This window comes from Dunckerocampus dactyliophorus, chromosome 12, assembly GCF_027744805.1.
Source record: "Dunckerocampus dactyliophorus isolate RoL2022-P2 chromosome 12, RoL_Ddac_1.1, whole genome shotgun sequence".
Lineage (NCBI taxonomy): Eukaryota > Metazoa > Chordata > Actinopteri > Syngnathiformes > Syngnathidae > Dunckerocampus > Dunckerocampus dactyliophorus.
In genome coordinates, this window is record NC_072830.1 from 16919083 (window position 1) to 16946929 (window position 27847).

Here is a 27847-nt window from a genome sequence, read left to right on the forward strand (position 1 = left end):
ACTATGATACTAATAAACAGTCCACATTAATGTCAACCATGAAATATAACTTAAACACTGTAAAATTAACTGAATAGACGAGAAAAAGTCACATATAAGTGAAATGCTACGGTTTTGTGCTTATGGGCTTGATGAGCGCCACCTTCAGGAGCCATAAGGCATTCACCCATTAATACATTTAGATATGGGATAGAATTCCCTTTGATTATTTTATACTTAACCCAAAATATACATTGATTTTGACGGCTGTGTGTACACATTGGATCACAATAATAGCGACATAATATTTACACATGATGGATGTCAATGCAACACATTATTGAACAGGATGCTGTCTAGTTAGCTAGTACAAGCTAACATGCTAACAAAGCGTTTCCCCTATTTAACACGCATGTAAAAATACACAAGAAAATAACACTACCTTGACGATGCACATGTGGATGTTAACTCCGATATTACGTGTCCAATGATATGCTTCCTTGAGTCAAATGTAGTCGTCGTCTTCCATATGGTGTCCTACACTCCCTTCAAAACCTTGTTCTCCCTCTTCCACATTTTTACATGCACACCTGGCGAACGACGCCTTCAAAAAGACGACGTTTGTCTTAAATTACATTTACACTCTGAGGATTTGTCGGTTTTATTCCATCTTCATTAGCAAAACAACCTGCTCGACTCCTTCCAGACGTCCACAATATGATATGCACGTTTTGTCAGACCGCGACTCCATGTGGTCAGAGGTGAACATTACATCCGCAGACAGAGATGATTAATTTATTAGTGTAATCATTTTAAAAAGTAGTCCAATATGATTTTTAAAAAATTAAATTTACATTTAATAGAAAAATGTCTATAATTTAATTTAAAATAAATTATGTCATTTAAAAAATATAGAAACAAATGGCATTCATTGAATTAAAATAGGCTGAGTCTGGTGATCATGATGAGTAATAACTGCTTGTGTCGGTGATCCATCGCTACATTACAAATTAAATTGTATAACATTAAAATAACAGTCAATTTAAAAAGATCTTAACATTAAAATAGCCAAATGTGATGATCATGCAGGACATGAATATTGATTGCACCTATGAAATGATGTCAAATCAACAATGCCGTGCAAATTAAACACTTTATTGAGACGACTCTTGAATGGCACACTGCTTCATTTCCTCCTTACGTAGAAAATCCATACATTATAGTAAAAACTCTTTCATGGGGTGGGGAAAATATGAAGGCACTTGCTCAACGAAGGGGGGGGAAGGCCATAGTTGGTACGGTAAACACTGCTCTATTTGGTCCCGCATGTTCAAGAAGTGCACCTTAAATAATGTATATTAGGATCATGGGTTTGAGCTGCATAAATTAAAGAACAGTTCACTTTTTACAAAGCAGCAAAGAAATGTTAAAAATGGACCACCAGATGGCAGTATAGCGGTTAAAAGTGAGTGCCATCACCGTCCAGTGTCTGAATAGCATCTGTTTAAACTTCCTGACAGCCTTTGCTTTGACTTTGGGTTTATTTGACGCAATCAGGCTGAGCATGTGAGTGCTGGAAATGAGCCTTGATTTAAAAAAAAAAAAAGAACAACAAACAAAAAACAATACAGTTGAGACACAGTTGTGGAATCCTATTGTTTGAGGAGCTGTGGTTTATCAACAGCATGCTTCCATGCAAAAAAAGGATATACATAAGAAAAATATTTTTTTAAACAGTCCGTAGTCGAGCAAAATAAATAAATCCAGCATTGCAAAGCATTGTCCGTGTCTGTGAGCTTGTTGATGAGGTTCCTTAGCTGGCGTTTTTTGTCACTAGTGACAAATACCATCCTCTTCAGATGTAAAGGCCACTTCACTTTAAATCACAGTGATGTTATTGTCTCATTTCTTCCCCAGTGTCAACTCGTCTGCTCTAAACAAACAAAATGAGGCCCAGCACTAGGTCTCCTCGTCCCATAAGCAAAGCTGTTTTTGGGGGACGTAGTACGTGAAGTGGTAGCCCTTGCTGCAGCTTTTGATGCCGCACTTGTAGGTGGACCCTTTGCCCGTATTGTCCCGGTTGCGGCAGTACTTGAGGAGACACGGATACCACTCCAGACGTAGGCTGTATGTGCAAAGACACGGCTGCCACATGTCCTTAGTGGCGTGACAGGCCTGGAAGTGGGGCGCCTCGGTCGTATGAGGTAGCACCTCAAAAACGGAGCCGTCCACGCCTGAATAAACAAGAGAAGGAAGAGCTATTAAGAGGACAAAAGAGGAGACATCCAATGTGTGAATCTGGAGTGGAGATGATGCGGGGGGAAGCTTTCTTATGCAAAGAGGATGCGTACTGGAGATAATGGTGCAGGAGCATGACATTGTTGGTGCTTTCATGCATATTCTCCTCACCCTGATGCAATTTGGACTTCATTGTCTCCATGTTGAGAGACAAGCATCCACCACTTGATGCTATTGTGTGTCAGAAATGTGCATTTTTTTAATGCCTCACATTTTTATCATATCTTCTCAAGGGGCGATGCTATAGAAATGAAACTTGGATATACTTTAGAGGAGTCAGTGTACAGCTTGTATAGATTTACTATCCACTGAAAATGACTCAACACACAGCCGTTACTGTCTAAATAGCTGACAAATACAAGTAAGATCATTTTATCTTGCTTACAGTACAGTCAAGTATGGTGGTGTCATGGTCTGGGGCTGCATGAGTGCTGCCAGCACTGTCGGAGCTGCAGTTCAAGATTCTAGAGTTTTATTGTCATATGCATAGTAAAACGGACAGTTATACTAAGCAATGAAATTCTTATTCTGTTCATTCTCCCAAGAAAAGAAAGAAAAACACAAGAAAAAGAATAAGAACATACGAAACTGAGGTGAGGTGAAACATGAATTGTACTGTGACAATGTGAAGCAGAGCATTGTCCCTCTCCCTTGGGAAAGTGGGTGGCATGGCAGTTTTCCGACATGATAAGGAGTCTAAACACACCTCCAAGAGGACAAGGTGATGGAGTATGTCTCCGCCACTCCACTCACTTTCAGTGGATAGTAAATCTATACTGCTATACAAGCTGTACACGGTTTGCCAGCCATTTTTTTGTTTACTTTGCAGTGAGTAACTCTGAGGTCGGACCTGTTCCAAGGGGAATGCTTTGTAACTCCTCGCTGCGTGAAATGCAACATCAGTGTAGCCATGTGGGAGTACAGTACATCACAACCAAAACAACAACAACAAAAAAAAAACACAGCGCATCGTGACCTGAGCACATTCAAAAGCGAGCAAAACGACTCAAAATAAGCCAGGCAGTTAGGAACGTTGCAGTAAAAAGCATCATGAATCCTGAATGTGAAAGAACAGCATGCATATAAGTTATAATGTATCATTCATTTACAAAAAAATACGTATTTTACATTAACATTTGCAATGAAAGTGACTGGACCCTTCCCTTCTCTCTTCAATTGCCATTGTTCACTCACAATCACTGACACAATTCAAGTTTAAGCCCTAAATATTTCTTTTTATTTAATTTTATTTTCGGTTGTCATTATAGGGAAAAACCCAATACCGATATCAACCGATATTACATGTTTATGCCAATATCTGGCTAATAATAGCCGTAGGCTGATATTATCGGACATCCCTAACAAAATGTGTAAGTACTCACTACGAATGCATGATAATGTAAGACGATTGAGGAACAGATGGAATCTGAGTCACAGCCACACAACTATGGTGTGTTGAAGAACCACTGAACAAAGTTCGAAATCGCAACACTTGATGAAAAAAATAACATCATCAGTGAAGCATAAAGACATGAACATGTAAAAATTGTGGGCCTTCTAACAGTGCTTTATTAAATTATTTCTGACTTATGGCAGGGGTGTCCACATTTTTCCACATATTGAAAAATTCAAGGATGCATATTTTGTAAATGAATACATATTTCACATTATTATTTCCAAAAAACAGTGCATCTCAGCTTTGTGTGAAACAGCTTTGTAATATTAGTATGAACTTCGGTCTTTCGTCTGTCTTTGCTGTTTTTTTATGTTCCAAATATTTCAACTTTCTTCTTAAACAATCTTTGCATTATATTATAACTTCACCATATCATATTTTCACTTTATTTCCACAATATTATAACTTTCTCCCCAACCTAATTTAAAAAAAAAAATGACAACTTTATTTTGTTTTGTTTGTTTCTCATAATATTACAACTTAAAACATATTTGTCTTTAATATTTCAACTTTATGCTACTTAAATTACATTTTTGCTCAAAATATTACGTGTTTATTCTTGTAAAATTTAAACTTTTTTCTTGTTAGAATATGACTTTTTTTCTCTTAATATTTTAACTTTGTCATAAAAATTAGAGTGTTTTTTTCCATTTCTGCCAATTTTTTTTGTTATTATGAATTCATTCCCATAATATTTTTACTTTGTCCTCATAACATTACATAATTTTTTTCGCAAACAGAATTTTCAAAAAATGACAACTTTTTCATAATATTGCTACTTTAAAAAATATATTTATTTATTTAATATTTTAATTTCATGCTACTAAAATGATGTTATTTTCATTTATAACTTTTTTGTCTCAAAATTTTTACTTTATTCTTGGAAGATTACGACAGAATTTTCCATTTTTACTATTTTTTTTTTATTTATTTTAGGTTTTCTTGTTAAATTACATTTTTCTAATGTGCCGCGGGCCAACAAAAAAAACAGACATGGGCCGCAAATGCCCCTGGGACTTACTTTGAACACTGCTGACTTATGGTGAATAGGCTGTGGGAAAAAAATAATCATTTTTGACCAAAAACCTGCACATTTGCGGTGTTGTGAATGCTGAATCGTGACTGTGCGGGGATCCGCTATGATTTTGATGAAAGAAAAATGTTTAACTTGTAGTGAATGGGCGGGCTATTATTTTTCCATGACCAAAAGATTGGAATTTCTCATCATATGCAGCCAAGCATCATGTATCCTATTAATCATCCAATCAGACTGCACTGATGCCATCACATGTCATCCACTGTCTAATCAGACTGCTCACATGCCGTCCCTTTAAGCATCCAATCAGATTGATTCTTTTGATTCCTTATCCTGTTAACAGCCACTTCTCACCTGGGGGGTTGCTATGATACAGTATGCTGTGATGTATTAACCAGCATTATGGCTCTCGGACGCATCTATTTTTGGCATTTTAGGGGCCGGCTTGGGCAGGTTTTGAATGGAATTTCTAATTATTGCTTTCCCCACCACCCATTCAGCAATAAGGACATGTATTAGGAATGGAAGCACCAAAAAGATAATTCCTAGAATTAGTTAAGAGGACAGAAGTGTCTGAGTGCTATAAAGCAGAGATGTTAGTGTCACGCTAATAAAGAGTGTGAGAAGAGAGCTAATGGACAGCGGATGGCGAGAGAGGAGACATCCTATGACAGTTGGAGAGATAATTGAAGATAAGACGAAGCGTGACCTTTGTCCAGCCAGTGCTTGACATCAGCCTCCCTGGTGTAGATGGCCTCTCTGGCCTCGCTGCACATGTTGTGGATGTGGCTGCTCAGCTGCCAGGCTCGACTCAGATTGACCGAGGCGCTCATGGTCAGCTGCTCCAGGCCTCGGCGTTCCTCTGCCAAGCGAATGGCATGAGGGTTTTTCTGTAAGCCCAAAAAAAAAGAAGAAAAAAAAAAAAATCACACCAAAATCAACACCTGAAACCATGCCTTGGTGTAAAAAATGGTGGTACCTGTCTGAGGCGGGCCATGGACTCGCTGGGGATGATCTCATTGCGGTTGAGGCGAGAGATGAAGCACAGGGCCTGGTACTGGTTCTGCCCTCTTTCCAGCTCGCCCAGGATTAGCGATCGGAATATCTTCACTTCCTGCCAAGAGAAGCCAGAGATGAGCAAGAGCACAAGTCGTAGGATTTTCCACAAGACAGCAATTACACAGCCAAGAACAAATATTATTCATACAAACATTATTTGTAGTTAAGTGTTGTTGGTTAGCAATTCCAGAACCTCATTAAAAAGTGCAAGTGCTGTTTTGATCCGTTTGTTACTTGGTTGTTTTGTTTATACAAAAAAAACAACTTTGTGAAGGGGAATAATTTTACTGCTAATATGAATAACAATGACTTTTAAAAACACATTTTTTTACTTTACTAGAAATGTTTCTCTTGTTGCCATTTGAGTCCCAATGAAAGTATCCAGAATCAAAAACGGTACAGTCCAATTGCTGTCTGTGAACCAGGAAGTAGCCTGCTAATATAATAGATGCTAGCTAGCATGCTGTAGACTGGGTAGCAAATGTGCTAAGAAGAATAATTCTGGTGCAAAACAACTTCTTTGAACATTTACACATTTGTTTTTTTTTTTTAAGAATTTACTTTCTCTTTTTGCTATTTAAGTCACAATGGAGGCGTTCACACCCCCCCAGAATGAAAAAATGGTATGGTCATCATATTTTGTACTGGCCTGCAAACATATAATAGATCAGGGAAGTGCAATCTGACCCGCGGCACATTCTAAACATATAATTTAACTAGAAATCTACAACAATGTTTTGAGAGTCGTACCATTATGAGAAACAAAGAATACAACAAATAAAGTAGTAATTTTTGGGAAAATTAGGTTGCTGAAAACATTCTAATATTACAAGAATACTGTATAGCCAAAATAAGGGAATTATTCATTCCTAATTATGAGAAGAACATTTCCAAGAAGAGAGTTGAAATAGATGGGGGAAAAAACAGGAAAAATAAAAAAACAGCTGTAATTTTACAAGAATAAAGTCAAAATATTACAAGAAAAAAAGTTGTATTCTAAAAAGAACAAAAGGTGGAATTTTACGAGAATAAACTTTGCGGCCTGCGGCTGTTTTTTATTGGCAGTTTTCCGACACGATAAGGAGTCTAAACACACCTCCAAGAGGACAAGTGCCTAATTTAACGAGAAAACATTAAAAAAAAAAAGTAAACAATTTTAAATTAAGCTGTAATTTTTGGGAAATTAAGTTGGGAGAAAGCTATAATATTATGGCAGCAAAGTCATAATATTATTTAAAAAAATTCCAAAGATTATTTAGGAATAAAGTTGACATATTTGGAAAATTTTAAAAAGCAAAGATGGAAGTTGAGACTAATAATGTGCTTTTACATATCACATTCTACAGTATATCACAAAGCTGAGATGCAGTTCTTTCTTGAAATACTGTATATATAACTTCTTAGCATATCTACATGTGTTGCTTGACAAAATATCAAAGTGGCAAAGTTGCATCCTTTGATTTGTCATTATGTGGCGCTCGCTGGAAAAATTTGGGACACCCCTGCTGCTAGCTCGCAACTTATAAATGTGTTAGGGAAGAATTTCGATGCAAAATTTCTTTTTTTTATTATCGTAATGTCATTTTTCTTTTTGCATTTTCAGTCACAATGGAACCTTTCACCCGCCCCATAATAAAACTGGTACAGTCCTCTTGTCTATCCTGTGAACCAGGAGGTGGCCTGCTAACATCCATCCATCCATCTTCTATGCCGCTTATCCTCACTAGCGTCGTCGGGGGATGCTGGAGCCTATCCGAGCTGACTTTGGGGGAGAGGCAGGGTACACCCTGGACTGGTCGCCTGCTGACGTATGGATGCTAATTGTTAAATGTTGTATGTTCAGTAGCTAGGTAGTCTCTCTCGAGCTATGAAATGGAAAAACATGTCCTCCTCCTGTTTTATGTGGAACAGTAGAAGTAGGAAAATGGTTAGAGTGGAGAATCCATGAAAAAAAAAAAAGACTTGTTGCTGTTGGCAAGCATGCAAGAGATCTGGCGCCAAACCCAAGGCCATAAAGAGTCTGGATGATGGATGAAGGATGATGGGAAGCTCCAACTAGGAGAGCAGACCTGTCCTCCTATTCATCTGACATCAACCCTCTCCCCGTCCCACCCCCCGACCGAATCCTCCTCCAGCTTTAGCCCTCGACAGACCCATTCCCAAAAAACACCCCTCCTCCGCTTTTCACACTGCCATATGAAGCAAACAGGCTGCTGAGGAGAAGCCCCCCCCTCAAATAAACATCCCCCAGATAACCCTTAATGAGCTCCGCTCCCATTTCCTGCATGCAAAACAAGAATGCAACCCCCCCCCCCCCCCCCCCCCCCAGAAAGTTCTTTATTGCTTTACTTTGCATGTTGCTCATTTGGGGTAAGTATTTTTTTTGTCAGTCAAGGCTGTCTGACAAGTACACAATAAAAGCAAACACGCCATGTGACACTATTTGACCTTTAGGGAGCAAATAACTGAGCAAATATTGCTTCAGGGACTTTTTCTGACATGACTCTCATAGGTCTCTGTGACATGTGGAGAAAAGACACGTATTTAGATTTGTGCAAACATGGGAGAGCCCCTATTATGCAAAAAAATATTTTTAATGCAGGGGTCCTTCATTAGTAGTCAGCAGTAGAACATAGGCAAGTTTCAGGAAAATATCAGTTCCCGACTAAAAAAAGTGAGATAGTTTTTTGTGATAAGATACATTTCAAGCATAATTTTCACTTTGACACAATTTTTTGACCAAAAAAAGAGTTGTTTTATGTCAAAATAACAGTTTATTGACAAATATAACACCATTAACTATTTAGAATTTTCATATTTCGAACTGAACTGTGTGTGTGCGCACGTGTGTGTTCACGCGTTAAAATTTCCCTCCCTACAATGCTTAACTATTTGCATACTCCATTCCTCCTCGTCCTTCCACTTCCTCCTTGCTGTCATGTGTGATTTTCCATTCACATTCACATGTCCTTATCAAATGCACTTCTGCTACCTTGTGGCTGTTCTTATGGCTTACAACTGCTCTAAAAGTGACATCCATTAGTGTGCAGTTGCGTCATCACCTCGTTTTGCCTCTCGCACATAAAAGAACGTATAAGTACATCTTTGGGGATTGGGCGTTCGGGTTTATAAAAATGTATAAATACGTCTTTGGTATTGAATGAGTTACGTGGGCAAGCAGTGAAATTAACGGAGAGTTTGAGGGGGTGGGCAGTTGTCCCTCGCCACTTTGTGGTTTGAACATCACGTCCACACCATCGCGGTTTTTCAAAAATGAATTCATTAATGATTGCTGGTTTGTGGTTGTTATTAGCCAAAACATACACATAATTAAGCTAATATCACATGTTCTTGGACTAAATTACATATTTTCAAGCATAAAAACTGGTTAAATGAACGAAAACATAAATACAGTATAAGGCATTAAAAGACGAAATGTAGTATTGTACACTGGACACCAAGTGTCACTCGTAACACACGTGCCAGATGTGAACAACAGGCTTTGACTGCAGGTATAACAGGGGCTGCTGTTGCGGCCGTAATCCAGCTAAAACTCAACTTTGAACCCCCAATGCCACTTTCTGGCCACACGTCCAGAAGACGTTTATTGCAGCACACATTAGCACGAGTCCTGTTTATGTCTTTAATGGCATCTAATTATGTCAAATATATTGGGTAATACGAGTGTAAAGCTGGCTATAGAGGCGTTATCTCATGTCTAGAGGGATCTAATAATGTGAAAAAATATATTTAGACGGCTGTAAACGGGTTTTCTATGCTATGAAAATATTCTATTTAGAAATAAGGAAATTCTTCTTGTGGAAATCCACTTATCACAGTCGGGAACTAATTAACCGTAAATAAACAAGGGATTACTGTACAATCACGGTGTGAACACAAAATTGGCAAACATGTAAGAGGTAAGTCAACACACCTTGAGGCAAACACTACTACTACTACTACTACTACTACTACTACTACTACGAGGAATAATAAACAGCAACTACGTCAACTCGAAACATTTCCCTTTAGCAACTGCAAGGCAAGGCATGCTGGGTAGAGACGCTCCAGCCAATGCCGTGTAAGAGGAAGCGGTGCCAGGTCTCTGGCAGCAAGAAGTCGGCAAGAGAAGCCGATGTTCTGAAGAACCGCTCATGACATTTTTGAATATTTCAGTCACACTCTAAAGACCAGGAAGTGACCTGCTTCAAAACGGCTCACTGCGAGTTATTTTGTCCTTTTCCATTTGAATCCCAATGGAGCCATGCTTCATTCTTGTCATAGCACAACACGTTGTTTTCATTGACAATCCAACCTAGTCTACCATGTGCCTTTTTTTTTTTTATTAAAAGAAGAAATGATAACTGAGCAGAGGAATCACTTAAACAGATGCCCAAAAAAGCCAAAAGAGATAACAGCAAGAACACCGTTTCCCCTTAAGTGCAGGGAGGGCCACAACTTCAAGACCTCCCATATTGTACGCACATACTGGGACTGTTTGTGTGTCTGTGTGTGTGTGTGTGTGTAGCCGAGGAAGAAAAAGCAAAGGGCAAGGCATTCATGTCAGCCACATGGATTTGCCTCGGGGCTGGCTGGGTAATTACAGAGGAAAGAGTAGCTGTACCAACTCTGTGTGTTTGGAAGACTGCTCTGTAGTGACTACAGTGTGTATACACACACACACGCACACACACATATATCCCCTCGTCTCGTGTGTCATTATGAGCACACATGAATGATTATCTGCTTCCAATGCCCGCTATTTGGATTGAGACCAAAAAGGTCAAGACATGGTGACTTGCAAAAGGAAGGCTTACAAAGAGCAGTTTGACCCTTCAGGAAATGGAATTAATGACGCTACATTAAGCAAGAAAACATCAAATGGCTTACGAGCCTCTTAATCCAATAAAACTCAAGTACAGTAGATCCCCGCGCATTTACGGCCCTGCTAATTCACCGATTTTTGGCCAATTAAAAACAACGGTACTGAAGATTTTCCACAGAAAACCCATTTCATACAAATGTAAAATGCACAGCGTACATGTACCTTAATTGTTATGTTTATATCTTTATGCTTCGCTGGTAAGATTTTTTTCACCAAGCTCTGGGATTCCGCACTTTCCCGCACGTGAACGCACCACGGTTGGCGTGAGACGCAAATGAGAAACGTATTTATAGTAATCCCTCGTTTTATTGCGGTTAACTGGTTCCAGACCCGACTGTGATAAGTGAATTTCTGCGAAGTAGGATTCTTTATGTATAAATCGAATATCATATTTACAACCTTCTAAATACGGATACCAGCATTTTGTGAATGTTTTGGTAAAACAAGCATATTTGCTTTGTTTGGGTTGAAATAAGGTATGAAAATCATTTCTCCAAAAATGAGTAGCTCGTGGCCATTTTCATTTTCTAAAAGTAGCTCTCGCAAGAAAAAACGTTGGTGATCCCTGGTCTGAATAATGCTAATGATGCAAGCGTGTATCTTCGCTATGCGAGTCTACCATGCGAGTTCAAAATGGATTTCACAATTGAGGAAAAAATCAAAAATGCTTCTTTTTTAAAAAGGATCTTAAGTCAACCATTAATGGAATGACGGTTAATTGCAGGCCCGGAACAAAGTAATAACAACTGCTGCTATCTTAGTGCTTTAGGTGACGCGAGGATAATAATCAGTTCGGGCTTTTACAAGCAAACACGCTTCAAACTATGACATCATCTTGTCCGGAAATACCCTCCAAGACAGAAGTAGTCGGGTTTGCTTGGACTCGGATCACGTATGCCGGCCAAAACCAGCACCGCTGCTGAATTATTTAGAGAGAAAATTATGGAAGAAGCAGAGTGAGAATGTGCTGCGCTGCCATGAAGGGATCTCTTAAAGACAGGCAGTAATCCCACAACAGGAGCTGGGAGCTACATTCATGAAAGTACCACAATAGAGACACATACAGGGATTGACAGCTGTGGCTGTAGGCGACCTCCTGATGTACTTTTTTTTATTAACGCTAAAAGATTTCTACATTTGAAGTGTCATTTGAGTGGTCAGGCTTGTTAATAGATCACAATGTGATCTAAGAGAGCTCCGTTTTCCTTTCCACTTTTTCATGCACTCCAAATTATTATTTAAGTTAAAAAAGTTGATTTATCAAAAAGCCTGTATAAAAATGTTCACCTGCTTCCAATTAACGCCCTAATCTCTTTGCAGGAACATAAGAAATTAGGTATTTACAGTACATGAGACCACCTGGAGCCCTTGCAACTTTTCTGTTTGCATCTCTACAACAACATTGCGGTGTAAAAGAACAGGCAAACGACCCAGTCCAGTGGGCCGGTCTTGTTTTTTTGCCATCATGGTGTGAAAGTAACTCTGGGAAGACACTGGTAAATCACTTTTAGCACATCATCCTTAAGTAAACCTGCAGCTTGTAAATAACAGCAGGAAAGCAAAGTCAATATTCCTGAACACAACATTTGCCATGACTACCACCATAAACAAATCACTTAACACAGACAATTCATTCGTTTTCCAGCCTCTTCAGCTTATCAACAGGTATGAACGTAGTAGATTATCAAGCGTTGCCATGTTACAAAAGAAGAATGGCATAGCCTTTAGGCTGTTCCCCTCACCAGAGCACTACAAATGTCAGCACGGCTATAAATAATCCACACAATTACAGATTCCGTAGCATTGCTTCCTCACACCCAAGACTTTGCAGGCAAACGACCACTGGCTCGCCGCCAAACACAGGCGGGCATTCACGCAACCTCGCCTTAGCGGGTCATACTAAAAACCTGTTAAAACAGGAGAGAGCCGGGTGCCGCTTTCATTGCACACTACCTTTGGTGGGCCTTAAAAGACACACAAAAGACCATTCAAACCCTCAAAGGGTGCCATTTATAGAGAATACTCACAGCCACTGTGGTCGTAACCCAGCAAGCCTGACACACTATGTATAAAAGTGAGCATTAAAGAGGTTTGCACTCAAAATAATTAAATGTGACGTTAATTTTTTAGATAGATGTGAGCATGCATGAACACATGCACAATAAAAACAACGGGCCCGTCTCTGAGCAGAGGCTTCCCCCAATCCCATTCACCGATCCCCTCTTAAGACCTGGAATCCTGATAAGGCCGATGGAAGGCCCAGAGGGAATACTGACGGGTCACTGTGGATCACTGTGGAGCTAAGTGGCTAATTGACCGCGCATGGAATGTTTATTTGAATCACATGATTAACGACTCCTGTGAAGAGATGCGCAACAGCTACAACTAGAATGTGTTGGATCGGCTTGTACCCAATGCAAACAGACTGTAACAAAATGTAAAAATAAACTTTTTAAACTAAAGTTTTTGTGTAATCCTGCCCGCTACAGCTTAATCCTCAACAAGCGGGACAGGTCAGCGTTGCATGTTTAATGTGACATACAGCAGCAGTACAACACAACACAATTCAGTACAGCGCTAGGTGCTGACAGTATTTATAAACAAGCGACACAATATGGTTTTGAATACAAAGTTTTAATGTCGGCAAAAAATGCTTAAAAACAGCAGACTGTTGTGTTCCTTGGCGTTGCATTACTTACAAGACATTACCTGCATAATATCACCTTCAAGCTCTTGTTGCAGGTGGCTTCGTTTGCATTTTCTGCACCTAAGCTACGACCGAATACCTCGGCACCAGTGCCATTACGATACGTATCGGTAGGCTTCCGTAATGTTGTGTGGCCTTTTTCGCTTAACCTTTCTGCTTGAACTAAAAATTAAGCCTGTCAATCGATTAAAATATTTAATCTTACTTAAGCACATCTTGCCCATAATTAACTTGTAATTAATCACAATTAATCGCAGATTAATTGTGACAGACAGAAAGAAGTTTTATAATAAGCGTACCTTTGAAAGATCATTTGAAAGTTTTTAACACACCTATCAACATGAGACTTGGTAATATGTTGGCTTTGTGCAATTTTTTTGTTTATTAAACATTTTGTTTTGTTTTGTTTTTTTTTTTAAACAGCTCAACACTAAAACGAACACAAACAAAATGGACAAGTAGACATTGGTAAGGTAAACTGTCCATCACTCACATGTCATTCTCTTCAAGCAAATTATAATAATAAACCAACATTATAAAACACCCGCCAACTCAGTGAAGTAAAAATAGGGTGTTGGAAAACAAAATATTGACAATTTACAAAAACTAAAGTGCTCAAGAACAGTCAGAACTAGGACTTCACCCATGTACTGTAGCGCCGTCAGGCTATAGCTTATACTTCACTTCCAAACACTCTCTTACAGCGACATACACACACACAAACACTCATTTTAACACACTTTATTACACTTTCTTTAGTGTGGTCTTCAAGGACAGGGAAGTATGACACCACATGTTTTATTCTGTCCTCTTTGACAAACACAGCAGTTCAAGCACAAACGCGAATAAATCACGAGTAAATAATAACGCTAACAGATTCCCTTGTGAGCCTTTACTGCCATCTCATCGAGTGCTGTGTGTGTGCTCACTCACTTCCGCCTTTACCCCCACATACTAAGGTGACACAAGCCCTCCAAATAGCTGTCTTCGGACATGCCTGTCAGTAACTAGCAGCTCGTAACCTAATTTTAGCTTGCAATTCAAAGCGAAAAAAAATCAGATGAGGGAGGGCTCGTATCTAAAACACGTTAGTTGGGACATTCGTATGTCAAAGTACTACTGTATAAATGACAATAAAAACGCAGGGCTCCAGCAGTTTCTCCAGCTGAGTCCAGCAAGTGGCATTTGAGATTTGATGTACTCGGTTGACTTCAACTCACAGTGAATTCAACTCACAGCCACAGTAGATACAAATAACTTTGGTCTTGTACAGGAGAGAGAGCCATCTGCCAGGGCTTTGAATCTAAACTTACCTTTCAAAATACACTTTTTTTTTTGCTCATTTATGCTCAACATTTGTTCCCGCTTGTGGCTAAACATCAATTGCACCTCTGCTGCGTTTACTCAAGCTACGGTGTGGGCCGAGGGTCAAACAGGACGTGCTCATGTTAATTACGCATAAAAAAGAAAATCGTGGCATGAAAGGGAATTTCCGTTAACTCATGATTGCGGTAACTTTGACAGCCCATTCATTTTGTCTTTGACGGAAGTGAAGTTAGCTTAGCAGGTTTGAAAAAGACATTTATCTGTATTTTACTCACGCTGATGTACCTCCCCCGAAGAAGGGTCTCAAGGGAGGCCTGCCTCAATCAAAAACACACCCTCTTGTCTTGCTTGACTCCTGTTTGGTAGATGTACAGATTTGCCTTTTCGGTGGCTACTTCTGGCATCACAACAACAGGAAGTCACTGGAATGCGAGAACCTGCAGCTTCAGGAGCATAGAGCCCCCGCTCAACTCCCCCCTCTTTTGGCCCCTGTTTGTTAAAAACCTTACGCGATATACTTGTACTGTTTATCCAACCCCCCCCCCCGCGTCCGGCCTAAATGGCTCAGTTTGCTGTTTTAAAAACAACACACAAGGATTGAAGATGTTTGTTTATGGGGGAGAATGTCTGCCTTGGTGCACACAAGAGAAAAAGAAACAAAAAACAAACTCAGGTGTATGGTAGGGACTAAAGATCATGATGGGAGACAAAAATACCGAGGAGAGGGACGGGGCGGGTGGGGGTAGACACCCAGACAAAAGAAGTGGGAGAAAAGCCTTGGCGCTAAGAAATGCCTGAGTGGAAGCTAATTACAGAGGCTCTGACGCCAGGAATGCAGAGTCACATTGGGGGCTCGGTCACACCTGGCTTGTCCAAAGAGCAAACCAATTGGAAAAGAGTGGAAGCCAATGACAAATAAAAAGACCCAAGGGTACGGAAAGAAAGGCACTTCTCGAGTCGAACCTGTGAGTGTGTCATCTTTAGAAACCCTGCCCCCCTCAAAATTATTGCGTGCAATTATCCCACCACCGCAACAGTTTGTGGGAAAGCTTTGCATTCAGGAAATGAGACCGCTAACAAGGAAGGAAATGAAGTAGATAGATAAGAAGATGACTGTGGTCCCATTCAGCCTTTGGCTGGTGTCCTGCAGCTTTCATATCCTGTTGCAACACACTGTCATGGGTAAGGGTTAAACAATTAAATCTATTATCTGACTTTATTTCAATTCAAGTCATTCGCTGCCATTGCATATTTATGCCTCGAGTCATTGGCTCCTCACTTTGCTTACGCAGGTTGAGGTTACCAGATTTTAACGTGGGGTTTTTATTTCGGTGAGCTCAGTCAGGTGACCGATTTTGCCCTTTCCTCTTTTCTTCAATGGGCAGCATTGCTGAAGAACATCTGGTCTTCGAGGGGAAAGAAGGAGGATAAAGACATCACCAAGGGACCGAGGGCACCACCAGAGGCCAAAGGGGGCCCGCCGCATGCGCTACTCAAAAGGGCCACAGAAGGAGCACAGGGGAGGCTAAAACAGGGAACAAAGAGCGGCTATGTGAAAGGCTGAACAGGAGAGCTTGGTAAAAGGTTGTTCATTTGCGTGTACGGATATGAAATTCCTGGTACAGAAGCCAACAATGTCTTTGTAGGACCCATTTAATGCATAGATCAGATTTTTTAAAAACTGTATTTACATGTATTTTCAAGTGACCCATATCTGATATCCAGTGACGTGCAGGCGGGTGAGGCTGGAATAATGATAACATAAAACAGATATTAATATTTGTTCATTGAACACTGTTCTAAATGTCATTTCTGTATGAGTCCAATCTTTTTTTTTGTACATTTTCATAAGTAAAAGACACTGAATTTGCACTTTTTCTCAAGTGAGGATACCACCAGCGTTTGTCAGCATGTGGCCAATGATATATTGTTGCATAAACATTTATTATACACTATTCGCCGTGTAAAGTCTTTCATATAAGTGTGACATCATTATACTGGCTAATCGGACAATAAAATACATACTACACTTGCAGTACCACTGTATCCTGAAGGGGTGAGGCATGCGTGAGCTGGAAGGTGCTTGTCTATGCTGTTCTTCCATTGAGGAAAAGCCAGTGTTTTTGTTTTGTTTGACAGCAGCAGCACAAATTAGCAAAAAGTCAAATGCATTCAACATATTTTTATGCTCCGCTGAATGAATGAATGAATCTGACTGCCAAGATTGAGGATTACATACCCAAGCTCACCAGGAGATGATCCAACTTTTACAACAAAGTATCACAACCTTTCCTGGAGAATGGACGGCTGCATGTACTTCATATACGAAAAAAAAAACCCTCCAAAAAAGTCAGTGCCTCACCAGCCATGAAACTCACCACACGTCACTGCCAATATCAGTATTTATGCAACACCTGAAACAGCCTGCAGGTGGCCACAATACACACAAATGTTTTGCCTATTTAATGGTCTGCGCAATAGGGTGGGACGATAACTTTAGCTTAATTTAGCATGCTAATGCGGTTGTTTGTGTGTGACTCGGGCCACACGAGTATATTTGAACCGCGTTATGTTTTACCGCTTTAATGTAAGGAGCGTTTTACAATGCTCAATGCTGACATGCAGGTTCTGAGTGCAAAAAAGACGAGAAGCACGTTTATTCTTGCACCCAGCTCGTCTTCCAGGCATTCTCAACACACACAGGACACACTTCCTGCCTTCAAAGTAAGTGCTCCATGCCGTCCAACTGTGTAAACAAAATAAGATTGTCATAAAAAAATATCTTACACACGCAGCTGGAATTGCATCGGTGACTACATCTTCCTTAATCACCAGCATGGCCATTACAGATTGTTGAAGATTTTGTAGCAATGTGTGCAGAGTCTGACATCCTAATAGAAAACTGTTCATTGATGTATTGCATCAATAAATATAAGGATTTTGGCATTTAATTAACAGACATTTTATTCACTAACCCATAAAGCACACATGCTATGCTGGTAAAAATAAGTGTAAAATCTAAAAAAACTAAATTCTAAAAAATTAAAACAAAAAAAAAAAAAACAAAAAAAAAAAACAGATTTCATTGGGCCCTAAGCATGGTCCAGTGCTGGCGGAGAAAGGCAGAGCAGAGACAACAAAAGAGAGAAAATGAGCATGACTGCAAGTGGAGGACAAGCGGAGACTATAGACGGAGAAATTGCTGCTAAACGAGGAGGTACCTCTTGTAATATGGAAGTGGTTTGTTTTCGATTTGGAGCAAGAGACCATAATAGACAAACTTTGCAAAGCAACGGTGACGGCAAAAGATGGGAACACGACCAATTTGATCTACCATCTCAAGCGCAAACACTGAGTTGAGTACAAAGAGTGTGTCAAGAAGCGTGAGACAGAGTCAGCGAGCACGTCTACACTTACCCAGTCAAAAATACGAAACACTTAGTTTAGTAGACACTAAATGCATTTGCTGTATTGCACAGTTTGTTATCCATAAATCAATAAACGTGCTTTACAATTTGAGACAAGTGTATTTAATCATATGGGTTAAGGTTTGTGGCTTTTTATACAAGACTCCACTGAATTTAATTCCATTCCATTCAATTCCATATCATGATCCATCCCAAAAATATTGTGTTAAATGCTAAGGTCCATATTGCCCAACCTGCGCACATCTAATGTACCATATTTACACCTTATTTAATGCTCTCTGCTTTAACTGTAGGTCCCGTATTATCATTACATTATCCCGTATTCTAGTCACAAAGGTGCCATGATAGTGTATTGCAAGTGTGACGCCGATTTGTGTGTCTGCAACTTTAGCAACACAAGCATAACTATGTGAGCTACTGTGCTAACATTACACTCACATATGAAGTGAAACATCACGCTAGGTTAGCGCAGTCGCTGAAGAAACACAACATGATGAAACTTCCAGCTCTCGCATCTGTATATGACTCACCAATTGTTGGCAAGCTTTATTTAAAAGACATGTAGCGAAGCCTGCTTTTTTGTGACGGCCGCGTACGCAGGGCGGCCTCATCCAGCTAGGAGCGGCTCATAGGCGCACCATGTCCATGAGGAAGGAGGTTTTTCCATTCATGACTGAACTTCAGAAGAAACCAGTGAGCAATGACCGGCGCTTCTCTTGAAAGTGGAACAAACAGGCGAGGGAGATGATAGATTTGATAGTTTGGTGCTCACAGGGACACATATTACGGTTATAACATCATTCAAATCAATCAATCTTGAAATCATCTTTGTATAATGAGGATGTTTAAAATTAACATGTGACAATTAGGTAGTAAGCAGCTAACATTAATTAGAAGGTTAGTTTGGTCTCTTTTCCCAATTGTTCTCTTTCCAGCATTCCAATGAATTATTAAGGGATCGCGGATGCCCAGTCTGGGTTTCATCAATGAATGACTTCATCTATTCAGTGATGAGTCATCGTGGGCTTTTAAGAGGAGTGTATTCAAGCCATTTTATGGACGCAGCAACCAACAGGTGACACTTACCTGTTATGGAAAGAGAGCGGGCAAGTTTGTGCAAGTGACAAAGAGTGACAGTCATGGGAAAAAGCTACATCTCCTGGCAAGCACCAGCATTTCCCACAATAGAGTGCCAGAAAGTCGCAGTAAAAATCCTTCGGAATAAATTTAATGAGAGTCACAGGATTGAGAAAAGCACAAAAAGATTTAAGGATGGACATCAGCCAACAATGTGTCACAGATAAGGTCCAATCCCGAAGTGAAGACAACCAGCGAGCCAACTCGCATTTTCCTATTGTGCTTTAGGGTGCATTATATCCTATTCTTTGTTCCAGTAAAATAGGTGTATCAATAACGCCTGAACACAACACAACAGGTAACCTACCTGACCTGGGCTGCCTTTTTAACTCCGTAAAAGACTGCACTGTTGTATACACGGTACTTGATTGCGCCCTGGGATAAAATGGCGCAATCGCTTGCTTTCTCTCTGCTGAAGTGTAAACATGTGCTCAAAGTTATGAGCCAGTGCAGAGAAACAGAAGGGTGATTAAGTGCAGCCTGAGATCTTATCAGCACAAAAAGCTTTGCCCAACATGATACGGTCATAGCGCGAGCTCAACCGCATCACCATTTCCACATGTCTGCATGCCTGAGGGGTGATCCTCCTGAAAGCATCCACGCAGGGATTCACCACCTTCATGCAGCAGACACTTCATCACATTCTCATCAAATTGATGCTTTCTAGCAGCTGGAATGTTCAAATTTATTTACTGTATATATATATATATTTTTAAAAAGTTAGTTCGTTCACTTAGCTGCTGTTAAATTCAGCCCTAATTCTCCTCCTCGCTTCCTTTTTTGTGTGTTTCCACTGTGTCTGCAACCAGCGGTGGCCGTCTAAAACAGCGATTCTCAACTGGTGGGTCGGGACCCGAAAGTCAGTCATAGATCCATTCTGAGTGGATCGCAGACAGCAAGTCAAAAATTACATTAAAATATGTCATATACAACTCATGTGTGACTTATTTTGAAGTAAAATTGAGAAATATTTTCTCTTCATGTAAATCGCACTTTTGGACATGTAATTACAGTGTGTGTATTAATGTTTCAAAAGGCGAAAAAAGAAAAATTAGCTTTGTTTGACTTAAAAAAAAGTAGAGAAAATATAAACAAAATAAATAAATGAAGGAAAACTTCTATAAAAATATATTAAAAAAATACAAATTAAAATAAAAAAATTACAAATTAAAAATGACAAATAAGTGTAAAAAAAATAATACAAATAAATTACAATAAAAATTACTTAAATAAAAGTGTAAAAAATAATACAAATAAATTACAATAAAATTACTTAAATATTAGTGTAAAAAATAAATGAACATAAGTAAAATTAAAAATGACACAAAACGTGTAAAAAATTATATAAAATCAAAAGAATTAAAAATGACTATAAGTAAAGATAAAAATACATAAAAATTAAAAGTGACTTAAGTAAAAGTGGGTCTCAACTTTGGAACACATTGGAAAACGTGGGTCCAAGGTTGAGACCATTTGACAACTCCTGGTCGACAGCACAACAACATGACGTCAGCTATGGCAAGTTGAGCTGTCTCAACTTCTTTAGGCAGTACTATTCATCTTTGGGGTATGGAAAAAGGAGTTCAGAACATTCCAGGAGGGATACTCCCAGCCCCTTTTTGAAAAATTCCAAGGAATCGAGTAACTGATCCACAAGCAGACAAATGCCCTTCCTGAAATAATACGATCGTTTTGTACCAACCACAACATTATGGTATGATGTGACGGTCGTCGGGCGGAGTTAGACACATACAGTTCATTGACAAACTGTGATAACATTTTCGACAGTTATCATACAGTTCCAAAATGTTATCATCATATTTAGCATTACTCTAGCGTGGCTGAATCAAAATAGTAACCTCCGTATCTAGATTTGAATCGAATAGTCTATCACAAGGAGATTTACATCAACCAAAAAAATCTGGTTTCAATAGTAAGATCAGCTCAAAAAATACAGTTAACCGACTCTCGAAATATAGTGGTAAATTAGTTTTCGTAGAATTCGGTTTTCTATGAAATTTATTTCTAAAAATCTGTCTCACTTTTGGTACAGCCAAACACGGAACCGAACAAGCTAGTATCACCGTATCATTTTACAGAATCGAGTGCGCAAACCAAGCATCCAAGCGTTTCTGACTCAGTCCTTGTAAAGAACGGGTTCTTCCAGCTGCCTACAGTGTGCCAAGATTCGAACGTACTGCAAACATTATATCCAGCCGTCTTCCTGTTTTGAGTAAAAGTGCTACGCTTGACATGACACACGCACAACCTTGACGGTCCTGATTGCTTCCAACATTACTAGCATGACAAGGAGATCCCACCTGAGAGGTTTTCCACATGGCACAGTGGAGGGGGCGCCATCATGAGCTGGGGCGCTTTTTCCTTCAGTGGAACAATGGAGCTTCAGGTTGTGCAGGAGCGTCAAACGGCAGCTGGCTATGTGGAGATGTTGCAGGGGGCATCCCTCATGAGTGAAGGCACTCGTCTGTGTGGTAATGACTGGCTTTTTCAACAGGACAACGCTGCAGTTCACAAGCCCCACCCGACAAAGGACTCCTTCCAGAGGAATAAGCTCACTCTTTTGGACCATCCTGCGTGTTCCCCTGATCTAAATCCAAGTGAGAACAATTGGGGATGGATGGAAAGGGAAGTTTATAAAAATGGACATCAGTTCAGTGGACAGTGGAAGCCATGTTCATCACCCGGAGCAACATTTCCACTAGCCTCCTGGAAACACTGGCATCAAGCACGCCCTAACCAATTTTTGAGGTGATTAACAAGAACAGTGCAGCTACTCATTCCTGAGTCCTTTTTTGAACATTGTGTTTCTATTTTAGGGGGATTTCAGGTTTTTTGAGCGACGGTCTTAAAAGTTTTGATCAGCTGATGAACAGCCTATTTCACTTTAATGCCTGTTTGCAATAAATTGCTTACTCCAATTTTTTTTGCCTCAATCCCATTTCTTCTTTTTTCTCATTTTGAAGCTCTACTTAAAACCTCCTTAAGATCCAACAGTGCAAAATGTAAATTCTTAAAATTTTGATCAGGAGTGTATGAAAGACAACAAAACGTTCTAACTTTGTCAGAGCTGAAGAAAGACGGAGCGTTTTTGGATGTCAAGTACGTTTACACACAGAATAACACTACCATGTGTGTTCGGTGCACAAAATAGGCCTAAGAGGATTTTAATGTGAGCAAGTTATTTGCTCACAATATCGGCACAGAGTACGCTTCCATGTTGTATTTCTTTCTATGTTGAATTTATTGGCACTTGACGTAGATGACGCAGCCATGGCGAGACTTGAAACATGAGTGAGATCGGCGTTTACCGCACCGCAGAGACTAAAAATGAACTCTCACTTTCGGTGTAAATGTGGCTTTATTGTCCTCTCCCTAGCCTCCCTAGCCTGATCCTTTTTCCTCAAATACATCCAGTACGATAAAAGTCAACTTTCAGTCTGATAACAAGGTGAAATGGCTGGCTTTACTCCCTTCCTGGAATGCAACTCACATCCACACATGTGGCCAAAAGAGGACAATGATGCAAGTGTTTAACATCACTGTTAAAACGCTCTTCTTCCCACACGCACAGAAGATTCATGGCAGCTGGAAGTGACAGCTCATCCAACTTTCCATAAATCTTGGAGATAGTGCAAGGGGCGCTGAATAAAAAACACATGGCGGGGAAAAGAGAACAGGAAGCAAAGAAAAAAGGTGTGCGTGTGTGTGCATGAGTGTGTGTGTGTGTGTGGAGGCTGACCTACTGGAAAAGATAAAGCAACAGAAGACTACAGTGATCTCACAGGTTCTATTTCAAATAAACAAAACCATATGTGTGTCTGGATGAGAGGGCCTGCATGAGTGGGGGCGCACCACAATGGGGCCCCTCTACAACCCTGCCGATGCCTCTCAACTCAAAGTTCAGGGCTTGTCCCTTTATTGTGGTGGGGGAAAAGTGGGGGTCATCAATTATTGGAGGGTACGATGGCCTCTTCTCTCACTCTCCTAAACTGCAAATTAGCTGTTTTGGTTAGCCGAGCAGACGCGCTACATCAAAAAAGGTCAGACATGCCCACTTAATCCTGGTAGATGCCCCCCCCCCTTCACATCTCACCAGGCTGTCAGCTTCTGTGTGACAGCAACCATCACACACACACATGCCTTTGCACTGGGAGTCACACACACACACACACACACACACACACACACTCCCTTTATGCTGTAGCTTCCAGAATTGACATGTCTCCCAGTACAGTCGTTTTCTAAAGTGAAACAATGACATCTTTCGAAATTTGATGTCAGCCTGGGAAGGGACACTCGATATGTTTGGCTACTTTTAGAAAAATGCAAACTTTTAGAAAAATGCTACATAAGGTTGCTGAATATGAGCAGCCGCCTTTGAGGACATAGAAGTGGTGGAGGGCGGCGTGGGGGTGGGGGTGGGGGCGTAGGCATATCCCACATCTAAGTAACAGCAGCTGTCTTGACCTCAGTGAGACTTAAGATGAAAAAAAAACGATGAATGAAAGTTAGTTATGCTTTGCCTGAGGGGATTGGGACTTTTTGGTGGTGGGGGGTTGGGGGGGTATTAGTTTTTTTTTTAACTTGACATCATTGTGGTTTTAATGTCTAGCTAATTAACTATTTCATTAACACGGGGGGAGAAAAAAAAGCAATGGCTTATAACTGGGGTGGTATCCTCTAAAGGTTTTTTTGTGCATTAGGTCCTTCAAAACAGCAGTAAAAGACCCTCTGTATGACACGAGTGTGCTGCCGATTTTTGGAATCTGCTTCAAGACGCTCGACAAAAAAAATCTGTCATGTGATAAGAGCGCTTTGCTGTTTGTTTTGTTTGTCTGCTGCAAAACATTTGTCAAAGATCTTCCGTATGACAGGAGTGCTCTGCTGTTTTTTGGAATCTGCTGTAAAACCTTCATCAAAAGTCTTCCACATGGCAGGAGCACTCTGCCGTTTTTATGGAGTCTGCTGCAAGACGTTTCATCAAAGATCTTCCATATGACAAAAACACAAGTGGTTTTTTTTTTCTGCAAAAGGTCTTTCATAAAAGCAGTGAAAGAGCCTCTCTGTGATCGGAGCGCTCTGCTGTTTTTTGGAATCTGCTGTAATACCTACATCAAAGGTCTTCCATATGATAGGAGCACTCTGCAGTTTTTTGGAATCTGCGGTAATACATCCATCAAAGGTCTTCCATATGATAGGAGCACTCTGCCGTTTTTTGGAATCTGCTGTAATACCTCCATCAAAGGTCTTCCATATAATAGGAGCACTCTGCCGTTTTTTGGAATCTGCCGCGAAACCCTTGTCAAAGATCTTCCATATGACAGGAGCGCTCTACTGTTTTCTGGGATATTCTGCAAGACCATCCTCATAGATCTTCCATATGACAGGAGTGCTCGGCTGTTTTTTTGGAATCTGCCGCAAAACCCTTGTCAAAGATCTTCCATATGACTGGAGAGCTCTAGAGTTTGTTTGTTTTTTTTTGCCGAATGTCCTTAACAGCAGTGAGAGACCCTCTACATAACAGGAGCGCTCTGCTGTTTTTAATAACCTACAGCAAAAATGTGAGTCAAAGATCTTTGATAAGGCAGATGCACGGTGGTGGTGGGGGTCAAGACAACATCTAATTTGTATATTGGTCGTGACTGATACATGTGCATGTAAGATTTAAAAAAAACATAATCCATATATTAAAAGACAAATGAAATGCAATGCAATGCATTTGAATCATTGTGTTTTACAGCTTTGTAACTCTCTCGACGCCCTATTATTAGTTCTATGTGTAGGTTGTGCCTTGAGACACACAAATGGACGAAGTCACAGTAGGGGAACAAGGGACGGCTGTCAACCTGCACACTGGTGACACACTGTGAAAGCCCTGGTTAACAAGGCAGTGGGTGGTTAGTTAGTAATTAGCCCATTGGAGGACAATAGTAAGGTTTGTACCGTGAGGGACAACAATGGACTACTACTTGTTGCAGTATAGCCAACGGGGGGGGATGATCACTTTGATCCCAAAGGTTTCAGCTGTAGACCAATGTTGATCCCTGAGTATCCCAATACAGTAGTGTGTAGGCCCAAAGAAACATTATTATGCAAAACATACATGTACAGTATATCATTTAGGGACATTAGGGTAGATTACACCCCGATAGTCTTGATTAACAAGGCCGTGGGAAGTTAATGAATGTTTACAACCGTCAGGGTTTGTTTTGGAGTTTGTAGCCTGGGTAAACAACACATATTAGCTTTTTAGGTACAAAAAGGTACCCTTAAAAATGTACTGTTTTTGTAAAACGAAAAAATAAAAAATATTCTCTATGTAACAGAGCTGTTGTGATGTTTTTAAGGATCTACTGCAAAAACACTAGTCAAGGATCGGAGCAGACCGACTGCAAAAATGCTAGATCTGCAAAAAATAAAGATCGTCTATATGGTGGGAGCGCTCTGCTGTTTTTAAGGACCTACTGCAAAAACATGATTCAAATATCCTCTATTTGACGGCAGTGCGCTACTGCTTTTAAGGACTTACTCAAAAAAAAAAAAAAACACTAGTCAAAGTGGGACAGCTCTGCTCTTTTTAAGGACCTACTGCACAAACACTATTCAAAGATTCTTTATATGACAGGAGCACTCTGCTGTTTTTCAGGACAAACTGAAAAAAAACACTAGAGCCTCTATATGATGGGAGTGCTCTGCTGTTTTTAATGTCCTCTGCTCTATATGACAAGAGCACTGCTGTTTTTAAGATAGATACTTTATTGCGCTCCAAGAGAAATTCACAAATTATACTTACTGCACAAACCCTTGTCAAAGTAGCAGCATTCTACTGTTTTTAAGGACCACCTGTGAAAACACTAGTCAAAGATCATAACAGACGTACTGCAAAAATACTCGTCAAAGATCCTCTACAGTATATGGGCCAAACGCTCTGCTGTTTTTAAGGACCTACTGCAAAAACTCTATTGAAAGATCCTCGACATGACAAGAGCGTTCTGGTCTGCTGTTTTTAAGGACTTCCTGCAAAAATGCTAGTCAAAGATGTTCTACGTGAGAGGAACCCTCTGCTTTCTTGAAGGACATACGGTAAAAACAGTTGTCGCAGATTCTTCACGTGGTTTTTAGGTATCTACAGCAAAAATGTAGTGTGACAAGACCTCTCTGCCGTTTTTGAGAACCTACTACCCAAAATGCTAGTCAAATATCTTCTAAGTAGAGGAGATCTCTGCTGTTTTTAGGAATCTACAGTACTACCTTTTGGCCAGCCAATCGCCAGTTGAAAAGCACCGGTCTAATGTGTTGGAAGGATTCTGTAACATAACATCGGGTCCAATACACTACACTAGAGGGGGTCTTAACTTAAAAAAAAAACAAAAAAACAACAACTTTAACATGTATCACCAGTAAACAATACAAAAGTTCCATCTTTAAAGTTCCCACCTGTTTGAAGTCCGCCACAAAAGTGACGAGGGTCCCATCTCCCAGCTTGAACTCCACAGATATCGCGTCTCTTTCGCTGTCCGCCTCCAAGACCTCGTCGGTCACCAGTCCGTCGGCGAGCCGGACCCGAACTCTCAGCTCGGAGCAAAGTCCCAGGGAGCAGAGGAGCAGCAGCAGGGCGCAGAGACGGACCGTCAGGACGGACCGAACCGAAGCCGCACGGATGCAACTCGCACACATCCCCGAAGACGCAGAAGCGAAGGCAAGCGAGGAAGATTCGAGAAGCAACCCCGAATGTCTGCGTTCATATCGCCTCAGCGGTGTCCTCACATAGTCCGTGAACGCAACGTTCCTCAATCACTGCACTTCACTTGGGACCATTTCCCTTTTCTTCCGTTGAGAGTATTTCGCTTCCGGTACGTTGCTGTTCCCACAGCTTGGTGTTCATATTAGACCATTTGGTTCACCTCCGAGCAGCACAAACTTTTAGCGTGTGTGTGTGAGGCCATGGTGCTAGTAGTAAACTCTTAAAGCCACACACTCTCTCACACACACGCCAGCCTCTGAACACTGTGCCCATCCCCCTAAAAAAAGGAGGCCGCTCATGTGATCCTCCTCCTGCACGCTCAACTAATAATACCCCTCTACAGACTTTGCATTTTCTAAAAACAAAAATAACATTTCATGACGCTGCTTTGCTAGTGTTTTAGATACAGTAGCTACCTAAGGCAGAGCCACAGAAATGCTTGTATTCTACTTCCGGGTTTACGTCACAAATTGCTAGGCAGAATAAGCAGGCATCAAGTATTGCTGCCCCATAGGTCAATGGGAAAATTGGCACCTGTAAGCCACGCCCACTAAGGGGGGGGGCCTCTTCACATTGAAGCCATCCATCTTTATATTAATAATAATAATTATCAGTTAAATTGTATTTATCCACAGTAAGTGCAAATACAACTAGTAAAACACGGATTAACTAATTTAAATTATTAAATTATTGTATTGAAATATGTATGTTAACTTGTCTTAACTTAGGATCTGTCCCAGCTGCCTTCAAACATGCTGTGGTTAGACCCCT

At 40.4% G+C, this 27847-nt stretch overlaps 1 protein-coding gene across 1 annotated transcript; it reads right to left on the reverse strand.

Moving 5' to 3' along the window:
* Positions 1 to 1118: 1118 nt before the first annotated feature.
* On the reverse strand, positions 1119 to 27398 carry oafa (OAF homolog a (Drosophila)). Its single transcript, XM_054793750.1, has 4 exons — positions 26770 to 27398; positions 5749 to 5883; positions 5479 to 5659; positions 1119 to 2213 (listed from the first exon to the last, which is right to left on the reverse strand). The coding sequence occupies exons 1-4, from the start codon at positions 27007 to 27009 to the stop codon at positions 1939 to 1941; spliced, it is 831 nt and encodes a 276-aa protein (XP_054649725.1). The 5' UTR covers positions 27010 to 27398; the 3' UTR covers positions 1119 to 1938.
* Positions 27399 to 27847: the final 449 nt, after the last annotated feature.